The 20,406-nt window shown below is 41.4% G+C and overlaps 1 protein-coding gene across 4 annotated transcripts in view; it reads left to right on the top strand.

The window, feature by feature from the left end:
- FNDC3B (fibronectin type III domain containing 3B) overlaps positions 1-20,406 on the top strand; it is a 373,640-nt gene that overhangs the window by 269,034 nt on the left and 84,200 nt on the right. For all 4 annotated transcript variants that reach the window (XM_010356910.2, XM_010356911.2, XM_030929406.1 and 1 more), the window contains 2 exons: positions 5,202-5,340; positions 8,648-8,701. In XM_010356910.2, the coding sequence (XP_010355212.1) occupies positions 5,202-5,340; positions 8,648-8,701 (193 nt within the window). The remainder of the gene's footprint in view (positions 1-5,201; positions 5,341-8,647; positions 8,702-20,406) is intronic.

Here is a 20,406-nt window from a genome sequence, read left to right as displayed (position 1 = left end):
ACATTTCAAGACATTTCAGGTTTACAAAATGTTTCTTCTTTTCCACTTTTCCTATGAGTTTTTGTGTATCATTCTTACACATCTGTTCAGTCACTATTCTTTTCTTCTCCTAATCTCCTAGTGGTGATTGAGGAAGATAATACCCCTCTCTGATGCACACATTGGTTAGCAAAATTTAGGGAGACCTTTAGTAAAGGATCTTTATTAAAATCACTTTCATATTTGTTACCCTATTCTTAACACAAATAATTTTTTTGGTTTAGTGTTCATACAATATTTCAAAGGAATCCATTTGTAATCATCAAGGTTATTCAGTGCTTCTTTAAAGGGCATTGTGTTATGTATTGTATAAAGCCACTAATAGAAAATCTCCTGTCTCTGTGTGTGTATGTGAGAGAGAGAGAGAGAGAGAGAGAGAGAGAAAGCGTGAGAGAGACAGACAGAGACAGAGATGAGAGATTGTGTGGAGAAATGAGAAAAATCCAAAATGTAAATAAATTACATTATATTTTAAATACTTATATATAAATATGTAATTTCACAAACACGAACATTTATACATTTATACACTTATTTATACAAATAAATATTTATACATACACAAATGTATGCTGTATATGCATTTGCCAGAAAAATATATTTGTCTTTTAATTGGTAGTTCTATAATTAATAATGGCATTACAATGACCATTTTACTGTGGTAGTCAACAGTTTATATTTTTATCAGTAATAGGATAATCAGGAATTTGAGTGAAGGAATGGATAGCAATTTCTTTTTTTTTTTTGAGACGGAGTCTCGCTCTGTCGCCCAGGCTGGGGTGCAGTGGCCGGATCTCAGCTCACTGCAAGCTCCGCCTCCCGGGTTTACGCCATTCTCCCGCCTCAGCCTCCCAAGTAGCTGGGACTACAGGTGCCCACCGCCACGCCCGGCTAGTTTTTTGTATTTTTTTTTAGTAGAGACGGGGTTTCACCTTGTTTGCCAGGATGGTCTCGATCTCCTGACCTCGTGATCCGCCCATCTCGGCCTCCCAAAGTGCTGGGATTACAGGCTTGAGCCACCGTGCCCGGCCTGGATAGCAATTTCATGAAAATTTTGAAGCAGTTTTCTAGTCATCCTCCTTAACAATTTGGCAAACAAGTTGCCCAGAGATGATATCATATAATGACATTTCCCAGAAAAATTGTGCAGTGAAACATTTCCAAAAATATGGTTGACAAGCACAGTGAAGGATTATAAAATACATGTTATTGACCAGAAGTTGTGGCTCCTAGTATGTTACATCGTGCTAGAAAAAGTTGGAGGCATATTTCTGAAATTCTTGGAGCACCTGTTTCCTAAGCATTTCGCCAGGATTTAAGCTGAAACAAATGTGAAAACAAGATTAATTATATTGTTAGAAAAATGTTTTCTTTTCTTGAGATAAATGCAACAAAAACTGAACTGTTTGCTGATTTACTTAATCCAAGAAACTGACTGTACTCCACAGATTGTCCTTTCACATGATGATATTTATGGAAAACTCATTGCCATTATGTGAAAAAATATATTGCAGTATTCTTTAAAATGTAGCATCATTAGCAGAGATTTTTCTTTTCTATAAAAGTTATTGGTAAAAATGTTGCTAGTCACTATTACAGTAAGTCGCTGTCCCTTTACTGAACTATAATTGACAGATGTAATCAAGGGATACTTAAGTATGGTGCCAACTTTTGTACTACATGCAGCGTACTTATATTGCCATACAAATAGATCTTTTTTCCTTTGCTGACAAAATATTATGTGTGAAAAGCATTGACTCCTTACCATAACATTGTTTAAGATTAAAGGCAAGAAAAATAACTAACTCCTTCTGGCCCATACAACTATCTGTTTTCAAGTACCTCAAAGTTCTAACCTGCATCATGTTCTTTTACTTTTATCCCCACTGTCATCCTCCCAGCCTGGCCACCAGGAGTCTCCATCACTCATGACTCCCCAGCCTAGGAGGTATGGATTGCTGGCTCCAAGAATCCCAAAGAACTTGACTAAGACCAAATTTACCTCTCCCCAGACAACTGACTGCATCCTGCTAGTACTCTGCAGGCTGTTTCCCTGCTTCCCTCCCTCTGCTCTATTATCTAGCTTTTTGGTGGCAGCTGTTTTTGTGAACATCTAGGACCTGACCTGCCTGGGTATAACTCTGCATTTGTAGGCAAATGCCCAGTCATTGCAAACTGACATACTTACTGGGTGGAGGCAGAGTACCTAAACAGCTAAAGTGGGTTGGGAAGGGTCAGCTGAAAAGCAGTGTCAGTGCTGCGGAGACAGTAGGAATGGTGGGGACTCTAGCAGACTCTTCAGCACCTGCTCCATCTAAAGCAGGGAGCTGCCCACAGATTTAGCTCATTACTACAGTGCAGGAAAGAGGGCCGAGTGAGGCCAGGCGCAGTGGCTTACACCAGTAATCCCAGCACTTTGGGAGACCGAGGCGGGTGGATTGCCCGAGGTCAGTAGTTCAAGACCAGCCTGGCCAATGTGGTGAAACCCCATCTCTACAAAATTTAGTTGGGTATGATGGCAGGTGCCTGTAATCCCAGCTACTTGGGAGACTGAGGCAGGAGACTCACTTGAACCCTGGAGGCGGAGGTTGCAGTGAGCCGAGATCATGCCATTGCACCCCAGCCTGGGTGACAGAGCAAGACTCCATCTCAAAAAAAAAAAAAAAAAAAAAAAACAGGGCCAAGTGTTGCTAAAACCTCTAGTTTTTAAGAGAAGCCAGAAGTTTGGTTTTAAAAATGAGAGAACTCCAGATAGTTTTCAGTGAAGTCTTAATTTTTACTTTTTTATTTCAGAAAATGTTAGATATAATCAGAGGTAGATAAGAGTTGAACGAACTCTCATCTCTCAACTTCTTATTACCTCAGTGTCCTCACTTACCCCTCCCTTGCCCTGATGATTTTGAAGTAAGGTTCAGACATCATATTATTTCACCTATAAACTATATTATCATCATCACACACACCGGAAATGTCTTCACAATCCAGGGACTATTCCCATTTCCTCAGTTCTAAGAATGAAAATTCTGTTTCTTTAGTTTGTTGTAATTGGAATTCAAACATGTGTGAATATGTGGTTTGGTTGATATGTCTTAAATTTTATTTTAATCCATTCATTCTTCCCTTTATCTTTTGCTCTTTCTTGCAACTTATCTGTTAGATTAATTTGTTTGTCCTGTAGAGTTTTCCACAAGTATGAATTTGGCTGATTGCATCCGTGTTATGTTGCTTAATATTGTTCTCCTGTCCTCTATATTTCCTATAAAGCGATGAAGAGGTTTAATCAGATACAGGTTCAGTTTTTCTGCCAAGACAGTTTTATAGTTAGTGACATAGTCCTTTATTAGGAATGCATAGTGTCTGGTTGTCTCTTTTTGTAATGGTCATTGCCTGTATCCTTTAATTCTTAGGTGGCTCTAACACTTCAAAACATCATGTTTTTGCACACTGCCACCACACACACACACACACACACACACACACACACACACACACACGTGTCTTGGGTCAGATGCAACCCATGAGTCACCTGTTGGAGAATTCTGTGTATCAAAGTTCAGGCTTGAGCCCTGCCCATGTCTGGAACATGTTGTGATTCATTTAAAGTAACTTACTCCCAGTGAGCCCATCCTAACACAGGGAAATGATCTTGCCAGATCTACCATTTAGTTTTATATTATCACATGCTTACTTACAGTGTGTGCAAAAAGGACTGTTTCCTTCATCGGAGGTTGGGTGGAGAGGATCCTAATGATGAGAATTATTTGTTTGGATCAAATTTCATGCTGTCCTCCCATAAGGCAAATAGATCAAATATGTAATATGCATGTATTTTTATCTTTTGAGGTAGAAAGTAGACGTATTTATTAGTGCCTTTGACGTGTATGGCCTCTACGAATTTTTCATGATGGACTTTGTGGAGAAATGACTTTGCAAATCACACACACAATTGGGACCTTCCATAATGTTGTTATCTTTACCTGTTGTTTGTGTTCACTGGGTAGAGCTAAGGGAAGTGGATTGTGGTGTTTAGAGAAACATGATTGCAGGATGAACAAGGGGAGTAGGCAATACCGTATACTGGTTAGACTTCTAGGGATGAATACCATCGATCCAAATTTCTAGCTGTGTGGCCTTGGGAAATTTACTTCATCTCTGTGTTTCCTTCTGTCTGCAGTGGGTAGTAAGATTTCCCTACCTCAGAGAGGGTGGCTGTAAGAATTAAGGGCTCAATATCTATTTGCCAACTCTGTGAATAGTTTAATCCTTACATCTGTTTTAGGCAGCAAAGGCTTCGTTGTTGTTGTGTTGTTGTTGTTGTTGTTGTTTAAGAGTACATATTCAATTTTGAAAAAATAAATTCCCAATATAAAAAATGGAATAGTAGGAAGATAATAAAAATCAACATAGCCCTATTTTATGCTATTTGAAGAGTGTGGCATTGTAATAGCATGTTCTATGCTTTTTCTTCATGGCTTCTCTGGAGAAATCAGGCACATATGTTGCAGTGTTGAGCCAAACATTTTAGTGTATGGAACGAACATCTTTAGTCTTGGCTTCACGTAGAAGAGTTAAATATTTACATGGATTAAACTGTACCTGAACATTGTTTTTGTTGAATTGGAGAAGTTTAGCATACATGCTTCTGTGTGAAACATCCATAGTTTTACATAAATGTGTACAGTATTAAATGTAGTTCAAAGATGATATCTACCCTGTTTGTACTTCTATGCTGTCTCTCCAGTCTGTGGACTCTCATTACTGTTTCTTTTGCCTTTTTATCCAGCTCTTAACTCTTAGCCTTTTTCCACATAAAGTCAACCAGAAAGTAGTAGCTAATTGGTTTTTAGAACGTGTATTTGGAGATCGTTCTGGGTTTTAAGGTTTATTTTCTTATTTAGAATAATCTCTTCTAGTCAGTAGATCCTGCCTATTTTGAAATGGAGATGGGTGGCAGACACTGAGACAAATACCTGTTGGGATGACTGTCCCCTGTTAATGCTAACCATAGGTCAGGACAAGACCAACAGATAAGAGCAAGAGCATGGTACTCACTCTGTAAGAAATTCTGTTCATCTACAGAAAGCCTTAGGGTGAAACAAAGATAAGAATCCTGGTCTTCTATGATGAGTCACTGCCACTGACTATGTCCGTTTTGTTTTCAGGGTGTATGCCATGTACAATTCCGTAAAGGGATCCTGCTCCGAGCCTGTTAGCTTCACCACCCACAGCTGTGCACCCGAGTGTCCTTTCCCGCCTAAGCTGGCACACAGGAGCAAAAGTTCACTAACCCTGCAGTGGAAGGTGGGTAGCTCAAAGCATCAAGAATTGTCTCACTTTAATAATTAGCTAGGTATGGTGGCACGTGTTTCTAGTCCCAGCTACCTGGGAGGCTGAGGAGGGGGGATCACTTTAACCCAGGAGTTTCAAGGCTGCAGTGAGCCATGATCACACCACTGCACTCCAGCCTGGGCAACAGAGAAAGAGTCTCGAGTTAATATAATGTCAGTCTATAGCCATTTGAAATATTTTTTAGCACGATCCCAGTTTTGTGATATGTTTTCTGCATAGTAAGTATGTGCAACCAATTGTTAAAATGTTGTCATTTCTGTAAGAGTTGGGCAAAGGGGTAGGAGGAGGGAACTGCAAAATCCAGCTTTAGCTTTTTTTTTTTTTTTTTTTGCAGCAGTATTTTCTGAATGTCTTAGGGTCATAAGCAATATGTATAAGTGATATAGGTACTTAAAATACCTACATCTTATCACTTTCTAATAGTTTAGTTCATTTCAACAAACATTTGAGGACTTTAGGAAAAAGCTTTTATCAAGAAAGATTCAGAGATAAAGTAGTTTTATGGCCCTTTTGGCTTCTTTCAGTGATGATACTGAAATGTTTAATATTTAAAACAACCTAGAACATTTAGTGATCTGAAGTATGTTAGTACTTCATTAAGTTCCACTAATGGGGCCATACATCGGTCAGGATTACTAATTATCTAAGAAAAAAAGACCGAATTATGTATTTTCATGAAATACAATTCACTGCCTAAAAATAGCTCTTACCAAAAAGAGATCATATTGCCCCTTCCTCAAGGGGCATCACTGGCTTGTTAATCATAGTTGTGTGTTTGTAAGAAAACAGTAGATTGTTACCAATCTCTGTAGCACTTATTTCTCTACATCAATATTTTAAAATATAATCTAAAATGTAAAATAGATGGAGGTAAGAGATAAGGATTTATGGTTTGCAGGGAGAATACTAATGTGTGAAAGAAAGAAAATGGCTAGGAAGATCCATTATTAGTGAAGAAATATTTTATCTTTTCATTTCTGGCCCGGAGAGTCAGGTTGATCTAGGGAGCTGATGAAAGCAATTCAGAGTTATGGTTAGCAGCAAAGCATGGGCCTCTGTGGATCCCTCTCAGGTGGGCAGCTGCATTCTCATAGCCAGTGGCCAGCATTGAGTGTGTTACTTGGACAAAAGCAAAGTTTAAACTGGCTTAGTATCTGAACTATTTTATTTTCCTTCCTGGCTTCCAGGGATAATCCAGGTCAGTGATTCCCCACCTTTTCAGAGTTTTAACACCCAACTGGCATCATCATTTAATTCCTTGAAGTATACATATCCATTTAAAAAATGTGCTCTATATTTACACATATATATGTAAATATATCTTTGTAAGGAAAGAATTAAAATCCATTTTGTTTGGAAAATATAAGAACTTGTCTTTAGATTACCTGAGGGACCCTGGGGTCTTATAAACCTAAAGTTGGGAATCACTGATGCATACTCTGCTTAAAACCTGGATGAATTTCAGGTCTCAGGCAGACCAGCAACTTCAAGAAAGAATTTTCTTATTAGGAGGAAAATGTTTCACATTTTCCTTCTCCCGTTCCTCAATTGTAAATCAGAAACATACTCTTGTTACATTCAGTCATGTACAAACTTGAAAGTTCTGGATTCAGTTCAGTTTTCATTTAAATGTCCTTAGGACAGATTCCCTCATCAAAGTGCTCCAGGTGGGGGCACAAGGACAGGGGAACATTCTCTGGCTGCCAGTCTGTCCTTGAATCCACAAAGATGCTGAAAGCACTAAAGATCTGACATCTTTTTGTTCGTCAGCAGCAGTTATTACTTGCACAGGAGATAAGGCAAAACAAAAACCTAAGTCAGTGTACCCACCCTCAAGGAATTAAGGGACTAGTAATGGGGTAGGATATCATCAAAGAAACTACCAGAGAACAGTTTGTTTTATTTTTTTGGAGTTCTCATCTTAGAGATGGGTTCTCATCTAAAACTTTGATTTTGTCGGTTATTTATAACTTTATAATATTATAAATGCATCACTATCCTCTCCTCCAAATTGAGCCCACAAAAGCCTACAACAACAGTTTAGGACTTAGAGCACTCACGTGAGATCTGAGTTTTGGGACTCAAAGATTGTGTGACTCAAAAGAGAGAAGGAAGGGAAGGAACGGGCCTGGGCCCCTGATGTTTTATTACTAACCATAATAGAGCAATAACAATTGTTTACTGAGTGCTTCCTATAAAACTGGGTGGTTTAGTAGGTGATTTACATATTCTCCCAATTATTTATCATACCTATCCTTGGAACATGAAATTAGTTGTTGATACTGATATTAAACAGCTAGCGCCAGACCATGTGCGACAAACAGCCGATGTAGGATTCAGATACATCTCAGGGGAAGCTGAGCTGCCTTTTGCCAGGGGCAAGGTACCATGCTGTTTGCTGGGCTCTTGCTCTTTCCTAGGGAAGAGTCGGCCCTGGCATGTTTTTGAAGTGGGAGACATGATCCAACTCCTCTTCCTGGTTGCTTCCCCCAACTTGTAGTTCCACTGTCTCTCTAGATCTCTCTACCCTAATGCTCCAAGAGACCCCACTGCGGCATCACTTGTAGCTCTTGGAATCCTGAAAAACATTCTTTTCTCCAGAGTTCTTTATTTCCCTTCCCATTGTTAAAAACCCACTTGCTCAGCGAAGCAGATCTCAGCATGCTTTTTAAGAGGAAAGCAAATGATGAAACTTCTCTTTGTTAACATACGAAAGGGCGAATAGCTTCTAGTCATCTCTCCAGAGGATCACATTTTTTCCCCATTTTTAAAAAAGAGGAACCTTAATGTCACTGATGACTTTCTAATCTTAAGTACTTTTAAAAAATTAAAAACCTGTATGTGGGATGTTACAAAAAGAAAAGCTTGACTGTGCTCCACCAGACATCCAGCAGTGCCTGTGTTTCTCAGCTGCCTTGTTCTCACTCTATGCTTGAATTCAAAGTCTCTCTTCAAAGTTCTATCCCCAGAGGAAGTAAGGTACCATGACGGTGTAAAAAGGGAGAGGTGGTGGTGGTGGTAGGCAGGTTTGGCTATTTGTGGAGTATGATGTATTCATAGTGGGGACTCTCTCTACAGTTGAGGTATGTCAGAGTTAGTGTATGATGATGGTTGACCAAGGAATGCAGGGACCATCAGCTTTATCCGCCTGTGGGGAGAGCACAGGACTATCGTAGACACTGTATGTGAGGCAGGTGGGTAGCTCATAAGTTTTGTCTCTGAACAACTTTCTCTAATCTCATGTTCCTATTTTTTTTAGGCACCGATTGACAATGGTTCAAAAATCACCAACTACCTTTTAGAGTGGGATGAGGTAAGCTTATTTTCATATTCACCCATCTAAAACACCATTTCAGAAACAAAATTGCTGAACAAATACCATTTTATTCTTTTATGAGACATGCTAAACACAGAAGAAAGGCATGCTAGTAGAGAAATTTAAATCAATAGTTATTGACTATGGAAAATGAAGTTAGATTGAAGTAGTATTATGAATCGTGTATTGAAATATATGTACCTGGCTTATTTGCAAGCACTGCTGCTGAAAAAAAAAAGGGGGGGGGGGTCTTATCTATTTTGGATCTCCAGTGTCTAGCCAGCCAATAATTTGTATTAAAAATTGACTGCTTTGTCATCTTGACTGCTTAGATGCTTTTGATAGGTAAAACACACTGCTGCTCAGAAAGCATAATTTGCTTTTCCTTTTTGAATGCCATGTGTGTAACTTGGTGTTGCACTGTTGAGTGGCCTCTGTGAGAGCAGAACAGTGCATAGAAGTCACACTCTACCCACGTGCGAATGCCCTGTGGGTTACAACGTCCTATATCAGGTGCCCTCCTTGCTGTTCATGTCCCCAGAGGCCCTTGGAAGGTATCTACGGTGGAGTGTCCTTATTCTCAAAGCCACTGTGTGCCGACTGGTGGACCCAGTGTGTTTCTGGCCTAGCTAACTCTACACACAGAATCTCAAACAGGAAACACTTGACCTAGAAGGCTTTCATTTCGGAAAAGCAACTGTTGGCTGGGCATGATGGCTCACACCTGTAATCCCAGCACTTTGGGAGGCCGAGGTGGGCAGATCACGAGGTCAGGAGATTGAGACCATCCTGGCTAACACGATGAAACTCCATCCCTACTAGAAATACAAAAAAAAAAAAAAAAAAAAAAAAAAAAATTAGCCGGGCATGGTTGTGGGCGCCTGTAGTTCCAGCTACTCGGGAGGCTGAGGCAGGAGAATGGCGTGAACTCAGGAGACAGAGCTTGCAGTGAGCCGAGATCACGCTGGAGCGAGACTCCATCTCAAAAAAAAAAGCAACTGTACTTTTCATTCCTGTAGATCTTAATTGTATTTATTCATTTGCCCCCACTTTATTCTTTCTCTGGTTGAGAAATTGGCTAAGGATTTTAAGAATAAGAAATGTGGAATGTGGGGAGAAATGCAAGTTAGCCTTTGTGACTTAAATTTGGAGGGATTGAAAGATTTAGAACTTAGACTTAGGCAAAAAGTGACTTGGCAACTGTGGAAAAATATTTTAACCAAACGTAAAATGAAAACTGGATGGAATTCCCATGGTGAAATTTTGATGCAAAAGAGGTCCGTCATCACTTTCTGCAGAAGCATATTTTCCCATCTGGGTTGCATCTGATCAGCTAGAGTTCCAAGTTACCAAGAACAACCATCTATTGTTCTTAGGATCCTTTCAAATAGCTTATACATGCAGGTTGGTGAAATCTCAGCCTTAACCCATGCATTCTACAGATCAGGTGGATTTCATTTTAAGGTGGTTTAATTAGAAAGTGAAACCACCTCTCCAGCCCTTAGAGGTTTTTATAGTCAGTCAGGAATGTTGGAAAGGAACTCGGATGACCTGTGAGCATATAGTAACGTCTTCCCATCTCTCCCTCTTTGTAAGGACAGGTGACCGTTTAATGAAAGTCCCTTTTTATATGTGGATTTCTTGCACTCATCTTATGTGTTTTCTCATGTCTCGAGGTTTTATATCGAGATGGAGTTCACCAGTACAGAAAAGGCATTTTTTTTTTTTTTCAGATATCTTCTTAGGGCATCGTGTGTGTATGTGCGTGCATGCACACACTCGTGCGTGCCTATGAATCCTGTGTTTTTTGCTGCTTCTCTGCCTAGGACCATGAGTTCCTAAGTAAGGAAGGCTAAAATAGTTGAATACATACCTCAGTGAGAAACCTCCAAAGAAAACTTGGGTGCTGCAGGAATTGGTAATGGTGGCTCAGTTGCTGGTCCCTTCCCTTAGAATTTGAAATGAGAGTGTCCTGGCTGATGATGCTGAGAGGAAGGATGCCACAGCCTCCGCTGAAGTGGGACAGGCCACGTCTGATAATTGTTTATGTTCAGCATGGTCCATTGCAAGCTAGCAGTCAAAAAATGTCAAATGACTGGGTTTTGCCCTCTACCTTTCTCCTACTTGATCTCCTTCCAACTTTTCCTCTCACTTTTCTTAATTCTCTGCCTTCTTCTTTCCACTTTTTCTCTCCCATCTTCAAATTCCTGCTGGTGTCACAGCTCTGTTGAGCTTTGCTGAAGATTCCAGGTTAATTGACTCTCATCCACCATGGATCTTTTGCCAACACAGGAATCCTTTTACATTCTGTGGCTTAAGGTCCACTTTCTAGACATCTCCTCCTCCCTCAATTCTAAGGAACTCCCTTGCCTTTAGGTGCAATGAGCTTCCTAGCAGGAGAAGATAATTGAAAGAACACCAAGATTAGGAAATATGGGCTCTGTTCTGAGTTTTGTGCAGGGCAGCTTGACCTCTCTGGTCCTTAGTTTTTTCCATCTGTGAAATGGCGAATAGGATAGTTCACCAGCTTGTATGCATTTACATTATGCTCTCACAAGACAGATTATTTAGGATCGTCTCTTCTGACAAGAGAATATTTGGAATCATTTTCATTGTTGTTTGGCCTGTTCATTAATTATTTCAGCATTTATGGAGCATGTTCCTCAGTAGTCTGCATCGCACATTGTCCTGTGAGGGATCTGTGACATAGTAAAGATAACTGTGATAGCTGAAAAAGCAAACGTACACCTATCCTCTTGTTGTGCTTTTAAACAGACACAAATAAAGCACATGTTGCCATATGCTTCTCAAATTGTTCGGTCCAGTAGCTCCTTTGCTTTGTATTATACCCCTCTCATTTCCCATCCCCTTATAAAGATGAAAAAATTGTGCTATCATGTTTCCTGGCAGTGAGAATTCAAGCCGTAGTAACAAGTTCATTCCTGCCCATCCTGTCATTTCAGAAGTGAAGTTTCTGACAGAACAGTCAGGCAGTCTGTGTTTCTAAATGTAGAGCTGAGTTGAGGATCAGCAGCACTCTTGAGAGTGGCTCACTTGGGTTGGGTTTTGGGTCCCACATTCCTATGCTATACAGGCCTTAGCTTCAAGAAGGAAAAGCAAACAGGACAGCAACATCTGGTCTGCAGGAAGTATGAACACAAGAGGCTCTGGCCATCCCTCTGAATCCTTCTGCTGGTAGTTTCTACAGCCAGGTGCATCTCTCTGGTACCAGGACTGTTTCTAGACTCCATCTTAATAGAAGGCAGTGAGGCAGGAGAATGGGAAGTGGATGTTTTGCTGGAATCACCCTTTCCCCACCCTTCCCCACCCTTCCCCTCTCTAAGGGCCACAGCTCTTCCCTCCTCTCCTCTTCAAGGATATCTGCTCCAGCCACACACCCAAAAACCTGTCTGCCATCCAGGGGGCTGAAGAAACAAACTAAGATTGCAGAAAGTTTTTGAGGTGCACAGAGACACAAATCACTGCCTGAGAGCGACACCGTGCTGCTCCGAGTCTTGAAGAAGGTTGTGCTCAGGCATAGCACTCTGCCCTATCTCTGCTCTGGCACCTGGTCTGAGAATCACGACTTTGAGGTGAGGTGGCCTCATCTCCATACACGCAACCACTAATGTTCAGGTATCCCCTGCAGCCCCATATTTTTATTACAGTATAACAGCATGGATTAGAGTTCCAGAATACTTTAGTCTTTTGTTGTTTGTAATCACCTTTGCAATAAAATGATTAGAGTAAAATTTTGAAAGTGTTGGTAAAACGAGAAGACAGGGCATCAAGCCCAGCTTTCAAGCCTCTTAAAAAAAGACTTTCCTGGAAAAAGAGCAGCAGCCTTTATTTCTGCTGAGATTAGGAATGCTGTGCTGAGTTGACCTTGGGAAGATCCACCTTCATCAGCAGCTAACTATATGCTGGGCTCTGAAGTACAAGGGCACGTGGAGCCCTAATGGGGAGCAGAAAACAGAAACGCATTACAGTACAGGGGAAATCTGATACACCTTCTATCCTCTCTTAAATTCACTGTCATTAATTTTACATCACTGCAGCATAGAATTCACTTGGAAATTACTCATGAATAGTTCTGTACTAGGGTTAACTGCCTGTTATTTCTCCATTAATAACTAACTAGACAACACCTTAATTTTTAAATCAATACAAGAAGTTACTATGACTATGAAATGGTAATTAGCAACTAAAAATGGAGTTTACAGCCGGGCGCGGTGACTCAGGCCTGTAATCCTAGCACTTCGGGAGGCCAAGGTGGGTGGATTGCCTGAGCTCAGGAGTTCGAGACCAGCCTCGGCAACGCGGGGAAACCCCATCTCTACTAAAATACAAAAAATTAGCTGGGCATGGTGGTGAGTGCCTATAGTCCCAGCTACTCAGGAGGTTGAGGCAGGAGAATTGCTAGAACCCGTGAAGCAGAGGATGCAGTGAGCTGAGATTGTACCACTGCACTCCAGCCTGGGCGACAGAGCGAGACTCCTCTGTCTCTGGGGAAAAAAAAAAAAGAAATTTACAGTTGTCATTGGCTTTTCAGCTGTGGCCTTCAGTTTCGATTTTCACCTGAAACAGGTCAGTTTTTATTACTTGAGAAGGTGTGGCCATTCCTTGCCAAGTTCCCTTGTGGTGACTCATGAGTTTTAGTGTTTAGAGCCATGGAGTTTAATAACTGACCCCACATTTTTGTAGATTTGTAGCCACTTTCCTTCTTCAGGAGACACCCCATTATGAGCAGAAGCACAGAAGGTCATTGTCAAGTTTTTTTCACTTGAACATTAGATGAGTCACATCACATTGTCATTTCACAGTGTTCCTGTTCCCCGTGTTTACACTTTAATCTACAAGCACTTGTCATTCTGATGGGTAGCAGAAAGCAGATCAGAAGCTCCTAAAAAGGAGCTTGTTTAACAGCACTACAATGGCTAGATGCTAGATTTTTCAAGGTATAGGTTCTTTTCACAATGGAGAGTCAGTGAGATGGGGAAGGCGGACATCATAGTTGAGATACTGTACCCACTGGCCACGCCCACGCTAATCCGTTTGACTGCCCATCTTTATGGCACCCTTCCAAGCTACATTGACTCTGTATTGCTTCTCTTCTTTTTTTTTGAAATGGAGTTTTACTCTTGTTGCCCAGGCTGTGCAACGGCGCAGTCCCAACTCACTGCAACCTCTGTCTCCCAGGTTCGAGTGATTCTGCTGCCTCAACTGCTGAGATTACAGGCGCCTGCCACCATACCCGGCTAATTTTTATATTTTTGGTAGAGATGGGGTTTCACCATGTTGTCCAGGCTGGTCTCGAACTCCTGACCACATGTGATCTACCCAGCTCGGTCTCCCAAATTGCTGGGAGTACAGGTATGAACCACCACACCCAGCCCTGCTTCTCTTCTTGATGACATATCACTATCTGGTGGAGGTGGGAGTTTTTCTTCTGTGGGAGAAGGATTGAGGATATAGAGGACTCTAGGGTAGGGAAGGGCTTTTAGGAAAAGAAAAAACTAGGAACCTCTGGGTTGAGTCATTCATAAATGTCTGCCCAGTCTGTTTTAAGGTTCCTAAACAGATCGTGATCTGGCCTTATTTTTGAAAACTTGAGTAAAGGGGTGAATTTAATGGGCAAATAAGAACTTTTTATTTTAGAAAAAATTAGTTCCTTCAAGAAAGTATTTATGCAAACTTGGCTTGTTTTAAGTTCTGCCTTAAGATATTATTTTAATTTGAGCCATACAGAACGCTAACTGGTGCTGCTGCAACTATCAGAACAAATACAAGTCTCCTAAGATCTTGCTATGAATATGTGGCATGGATTCATATTGATGATATATATCAATAATATGATGTTTATCTAAAGAAAACTGAATTAATCATCTCAGCTTTGTCTCTGTCTTCATCCATTTTGTGCTGCTGTAACAGAATACCTGAGACTGGTTACTTTATAAAGAACAGAGATTTATTTCTTACAGTTCTGGAGGCTGGGAAGTTCAAGGTCAAGGACTTGTATCTGGCAAGGGCCTTCTTGCTGTGTCCTCCCACAGTAGAAGACAGGAGGGTAAGACAGCACAAGCATGAGAGAGGGAAGGGGACCAAACTTGCCCTTTTATCAGGAACCCACTCCTGTGATAACAAACTCACCCCTGTCATAATGGCATTCGTGAGGATAGACCCCTTGCGACCTAATCACCTTTTCAAGGAAAAAAAAAAAAAAAGAAGACCACCTCTCAATGTGCTTGCCTTTCTTTCTTTCTTTCTTTCTTTCTTTCTTTCTTTCTTTTATTTATTTTCTTTCCTCCCCTTGCTTTCTTTCTTTTTTCTTTCTTTCTTCTTCTTTCTTTCTTCTTCTTTTTTTCTTTCTTTCTTCCTTTCTTATTTCTTCCTTTCTTTCTTTCTTTCTTTCTTTCTTTCTTCCTTCCATTTCCTTTCTTTTCTTCTTTTTCCCTTCTTTCTTTCTTTCTTCTTTCTTTCTTTATCTTTTCCTTTCTTCTTTCGTCATTTCCCTTTTTCTTTCTTCCTTTTCTTCCTTTCTTCCTTTCTTCCTTTCTTCCTTTCTTCCTTTTTCCTTTCTACTTTCTTCCTTTCTTTCTTGAGACGGAGTCTCGCCGTGTCACCCAGGCTGGAGTGCAGTGGCACCATCTTGGCTCATTGCAAACTCTGCCTCCCAGGTTCATGCCATTCCAGCCTCCCAAGTAGCTGGGACTACAGGTGCCCGCCACCATGCCTGGCTAATTTTTTGTATTTTTAGTAGAGACGGGGTTTCACTATGTTAGCCAGGATGGTCTCAATCTCTTGACCTCGTGATCCACCCGCTTTGGCCTCCCTAAGTGCTGGGATTACAGGCGTGAGCCATGGCACCCGGCCGGGGATTAATTTTCTAACACATGAACATGGGGGACACATTCAAACCATAACAGTTTCTAGTTCCTCATGGTACCCCAAGCAGGTAATTTAACACCTTAGCCTCGGCCTTTTCACTGGAAAAACAGGGTCAGTTATCTCACGGGTATAAGATTGAATGAGATAAGTTGGGCAATAGCCGAGTCAGTGTAACGATTGTTCCATATTGTTGGTGTAAGTTTATCTAAGCAGATGCTAAGATCTGAGGTAGGGAAAGTCAACAATTAGAACGATCATGTATAAGAAATATGACATTCTTCTGTCAGGAACTTAAACAAGAGCCCTGAGGTTTATGTCACTTGTTTGAACTAAATAAAAAGTGATATTAGTGCTATCATGGATGTTAATTTGCTATTAGCCTAACTTCTGGACATGACATGCAGGGCACAGAATAACCAGAAAAAGCGCTTTGTGGGAATGTGACTACTGGAGTTCCCAAAATCCTTTCTCACTTGTGACCCAGCTAGCCCAAAAGGAAGTTCACATCTGGATATACAGAATAACCAGAAAAAGAGCTTTGTGGAAATGTGACTACTGAAGTTTCCAAAAAACCTTCCTTACTCATGACTCAGCCCAAAAGGAAGTACACATCTGGTTTCCCTAGTGACTAATGAGCCAACACAGCTGTAAAACACAGTGGACTAAGAATGAAACAAATGCCACAGAAATCAGGGGAAGCATAATTAAAAGTTGAGAGAGGAGAAAAGGCCAGCAGCAGGTAGAGCTCATGCCCCTGGGGAGCCATTAGCAGGTCAAGTCAGGCCAGGCCAGGCAGGCCCAGCAGTCCTGTCACAGAAACCTCCTGAAGCAGGTGACCAGCCCCAGATTGCAGCTTCTTGGACATCTGTATCATTCAGGAGGAGCCTTGTTTAGGGATTGAGTTGGCCCCGTAGAAGATACTCAGTAAGAGATTAATTAATCAGACTCCTGCTTAGCTCACGTGTTGAATAGTTCATATGGATGATCTCTCATAATCCTTCTGAGTGAACTTGCACAAACCTTTTCTGGTTAGATAACAACTGTTCTGAGAATGAAGGAAATGGAGCAGCCACAAGCACAGTAATTTGCTGGGTCCCGCAGCATGGATGGAGAGAGCTCCCTGAGAATTTGCTTGACTCCAGCTCTCTAAGGTGCCACGCTGCCTTTGGGTGGGTGGTGTGTTGGTTGGTTCCATAACAAAAAGCAGGAAGGTCAGCTTTCACTCCCCTGCCCAGGCCCACGTGCACTTTGGTCATTCTTGGCAACTGTGGGGATTGGAAAGTGGTGTTCTAGGTTCATTTTGGCTCTGTCCATCAAAGACCATCTTTCACCTGAGTGCCCACTGCCACGTCTTACGGTTGTTTCAGAAAGCCAAGAGAATTGCTGCCCTACTATAGCTGCTATTGAAGGAAACTAAGCCAGGAAGGATTGAATAACTCAGAGGCGTCTTTAGGTGCCACTTCATGGTCAAAAGGAGCCCCCTCTTTTAGGGACCTCAGCCTCAGACATCCACACACCTGCAGTAGATTCTCTGCCTTCTCTCTTTTACCCTTTCTCGCATGTGTACATGATGAGGTTGTGTGTTTGGGAAGCAAACTTGATGTGGAGCTTCTTGCTGAGGCTAAAGTATAAATCTCATCTTGTTTCCTGACACCTGGTTTGTCAACTCACCTTTGTTGTGGCTCCTCATCACCAGCTGGAAGAAGACTGCCTTGGGCCTTGACTAGGTGGATGGACCAACCCCATCCATCCCTTGGTTCATTTGTAAATTGTACTGACAGCCTGTTCTGAAATTAAGCCCTCGGCTCCCTTCTTCCCCTTTCCCTGAGACAGTCTTAACACATCAATCCTCTCAAAGCATTTGACAACAGATGAACCTCAATATTTGGAGAAACATATAGGAAAATTTTCTTTGTGTGTTTGTTTAAACCAGAAGACTTAGTGATCATCCTTGGCTGTTTCAGGCAGCCAAGCCTCCCCTCTTACAGAAAAACTAGTGTGCTGAGGGATAAAATGCCTCCCTGTTTAGTAACATGGAACCACAAATCATCCCACCCACTTTTCTTACCTTTGAAACATCCTCTGTGCCAGAGTGTGCAATAAAATGAAAGAGGCATCCCTGGGGGAAGAGTGGGGTTTGGCACGAGAAACTTCTGAGTCCACCCAAATGTGGAGTGTCCCTCCCTCCCTGTTAGGAGCCTCTTATATATGGTTATGCTGAACACATACGTGCTCTTTTATTTCTGAAGCCAACATTTATCTTTGATGTTGCCTAGGATCAGCCGGTGCTGGAACAACTTCTAAATATAGACACTCTAGCAGACTAAATCTTGGAGCCTGGCCGTAGTTCAGTTGGCCAGTGCAACTTTATTTTTCATGTATTGTTGCCATTTCTGACAGGTTGAACCATACTATTAACAGAGAATGGCCAGCCCAGAATCCTTCAGTCCATGTCTGGATTCAGAAGCCATGGCCACAAGCACATGACAACTGATAACCAAATTATTTGGAACTTACTTAGCAGACAGTTACCAAACCTGGTAAGAGCAGCTCAGGAAGGCAGCAGGCATGGCTGTGGAAGAATCTGAAAGAGGCCGGGCGCAGTAGTTCACGCCTGTAATCCCAACACTTTGGGAGGCCGAGTCAGGAGTTTGAGATCAGCCTGACCAACATGGTGAAACCCTGTCTCTACTAAAAATACAAAAATTAATCAGGCATGGTGGCGCACACCTCTAATTCCAGCTGCTTGGGAAGCTGAGGCAGGAGAATCGCTTGAACCTGGGAGGCGGAGGTTGCAGTGAGCAGAGATCGTGCCTCTGCACTCCAGCCTGGGCGACAGAGTGAGACTCTGACTCCAAAAAAAAAAAAAAAACCTGAAAGAGAAGGAGTACAGTGGAAAGGTACCACATATCAAGAAAACATCAGGAGGAGTAAGTCACAAGACCAAAGGGAGAAAGTTCACCGTGAATTCCATCATCCTTGTGTTGGCCATTCTTAATCTTGTGCCAGGAATGAAGTAGTTATAAAGAGGAACAGGAAGTATCGTTTCCAATCTATTAATTTAAAAGCAGTTGAAAATATCAGCCAACTTCATCTGTTAGTGCCAGTAGTGTTGGAAATACCCACTTCTAGTGTTGTTTGTGCCAGGGTAATTAGAAATGTTAGCCAGAGCAGCCACAGCCCCCACAGTCTCCAGAATTACACTGGCAGGAAAACACTGTAGCCTGAATTAATTGGGATGTGTGTGAGTTACATGTATAGAATCGGCCGTGGGTTGTGTTCCTTAATGGGAAACCAGCCCATTTCAAGGATTCATCTTCCCAAGTACTGAGGAAAGCTTTATGAGGATACTAAGTTAGTAAAGAAGAAAAATTAACTTGAAAAAGTTACTTTGTTGTTGTTTTCAGTCTTTCAACTATACACTTTTACAAATCAACACAACAAATATATTTTTAAACATACTTTAAAAATTAGTTGCATTTTACAAACTTAATCAAATACTTTTTATATATTTAGCTGCCAGTTTTCAAGTAGGTAGACTATCTGTAAATTTGTTTCTTCACTGGAACTCTTATATGTTTGTAAACAGATACCCAGAGAGAGAGGTGGAAAGCTGGTTACATGAGGAAGTACTTTGAAATGTTATTTTATTTGTTGAGTCCTGTGGTTTTAGGCTATGTCATACCTAAACTGTCCCCAAGAGACCATTGCGTGTCTGAATTTAAAAATCTCAGCCGGGCGCGTTGGCTCACACCTGTAATCCCAGCACTTTAGAAGGCTGAGGCAGGTGGATCACGAGGTCAGGAGATCGAGACCATCCTGGCTAACACAGTGAAACCCCGTCTCTACTAAAAATACAAAAAATTAGCCAGGCATGGTGACGGGCGCCTGTAGTCCCAGCTACTCGGGAGGCTGAGGCGGGAGAATGGCGTGAACCCGGGAGGCGGAGCTTGCAGTGAGCAGAGATCACGCCACTGCACTCCAGCCTGGGCGACAGAGCGAGTCTCCGTCTCAAGAAAAGAAAAATCTCCCAAGAGTTCTCTACATTTGGGATAGCATTATTAAAAGTTTTATTTCAGTCTAAAATGTGATTCTGTAAGATGAAGTAACTGCATAGCCATTGATTGGCAATTTTGGTTGATCTTTATCATCTAGGAGTCTGATTCTATTTTTAGCTTATACAAAAATAACTTTTAAAATTATTCAGAGAGGTCCTTACTTTGGTGGATGGCTTTGAAAGTAAAAGCATATACTAAGTGCATGTAGAAAATAGGACCCATCATGTGTTACACATTTATTTTTTTGTTTGTTTTTGTTTTTGTTTCTGTTTTGTTTTGTTTGGTTTTGTTTTGTTTTGTTTTGAGGCAGGGTCTTGCTCTGTTGCCCAGACTGGAATGCAATGGCACAGTCTCTGCCTCCCGGGTGTAAGCAATTCTCTTGTCTCAGCCTCCTGAGTAGCTGGGATTACAGGCATGTGCCACCACACCCAGCTAATTTTTGTATTTTTATTTTATTTATTTATTTATTTATTTATAGAGATGGGATTTCACTGTGTTGGCCAGGCTGGTCTCAAACTCCTGACCTCAGGTGATCTGCCCACCTCGGCCTCCCAAAGTGCCAGGATTACAGGCGTGAGCCACCGTGCCCAGCCAGACATTCATTTTGTATGCTAGCGTGCACATTACATTCCCCCACCCCCTGGCTGTTTACAGTGTAGGAGGAACTTATAAAAGTTTGCAGAAATTCAGAGGGGTAAAACTTCATGCTATAAACATATATAGACATCAAAATAGGTGAGTGTAATATTGCATAAC

This window comes from Rhinopithecus roxellana, chromosome 1 (genome assembly GCF_007565055.1).
Source record: "Rhinopithecus roxellana isolate Shanxi Qingling chromosome 1, ASM756505v1, whole genome shotgun sequence".
Classification (NCBI taxonomy): domain Eukaryota; kingdom Metazoa; phylum Chordata; class Mammalia; order Primates; family Cercopithecidae; genus Rhinopithecus; species Rhinopithecus roxellana.
The sequence above is the reverse complement of the archived record's forward strand: the minus strand, read 5'-3'. Positions and strand labels throughout refer to the sequence as shown.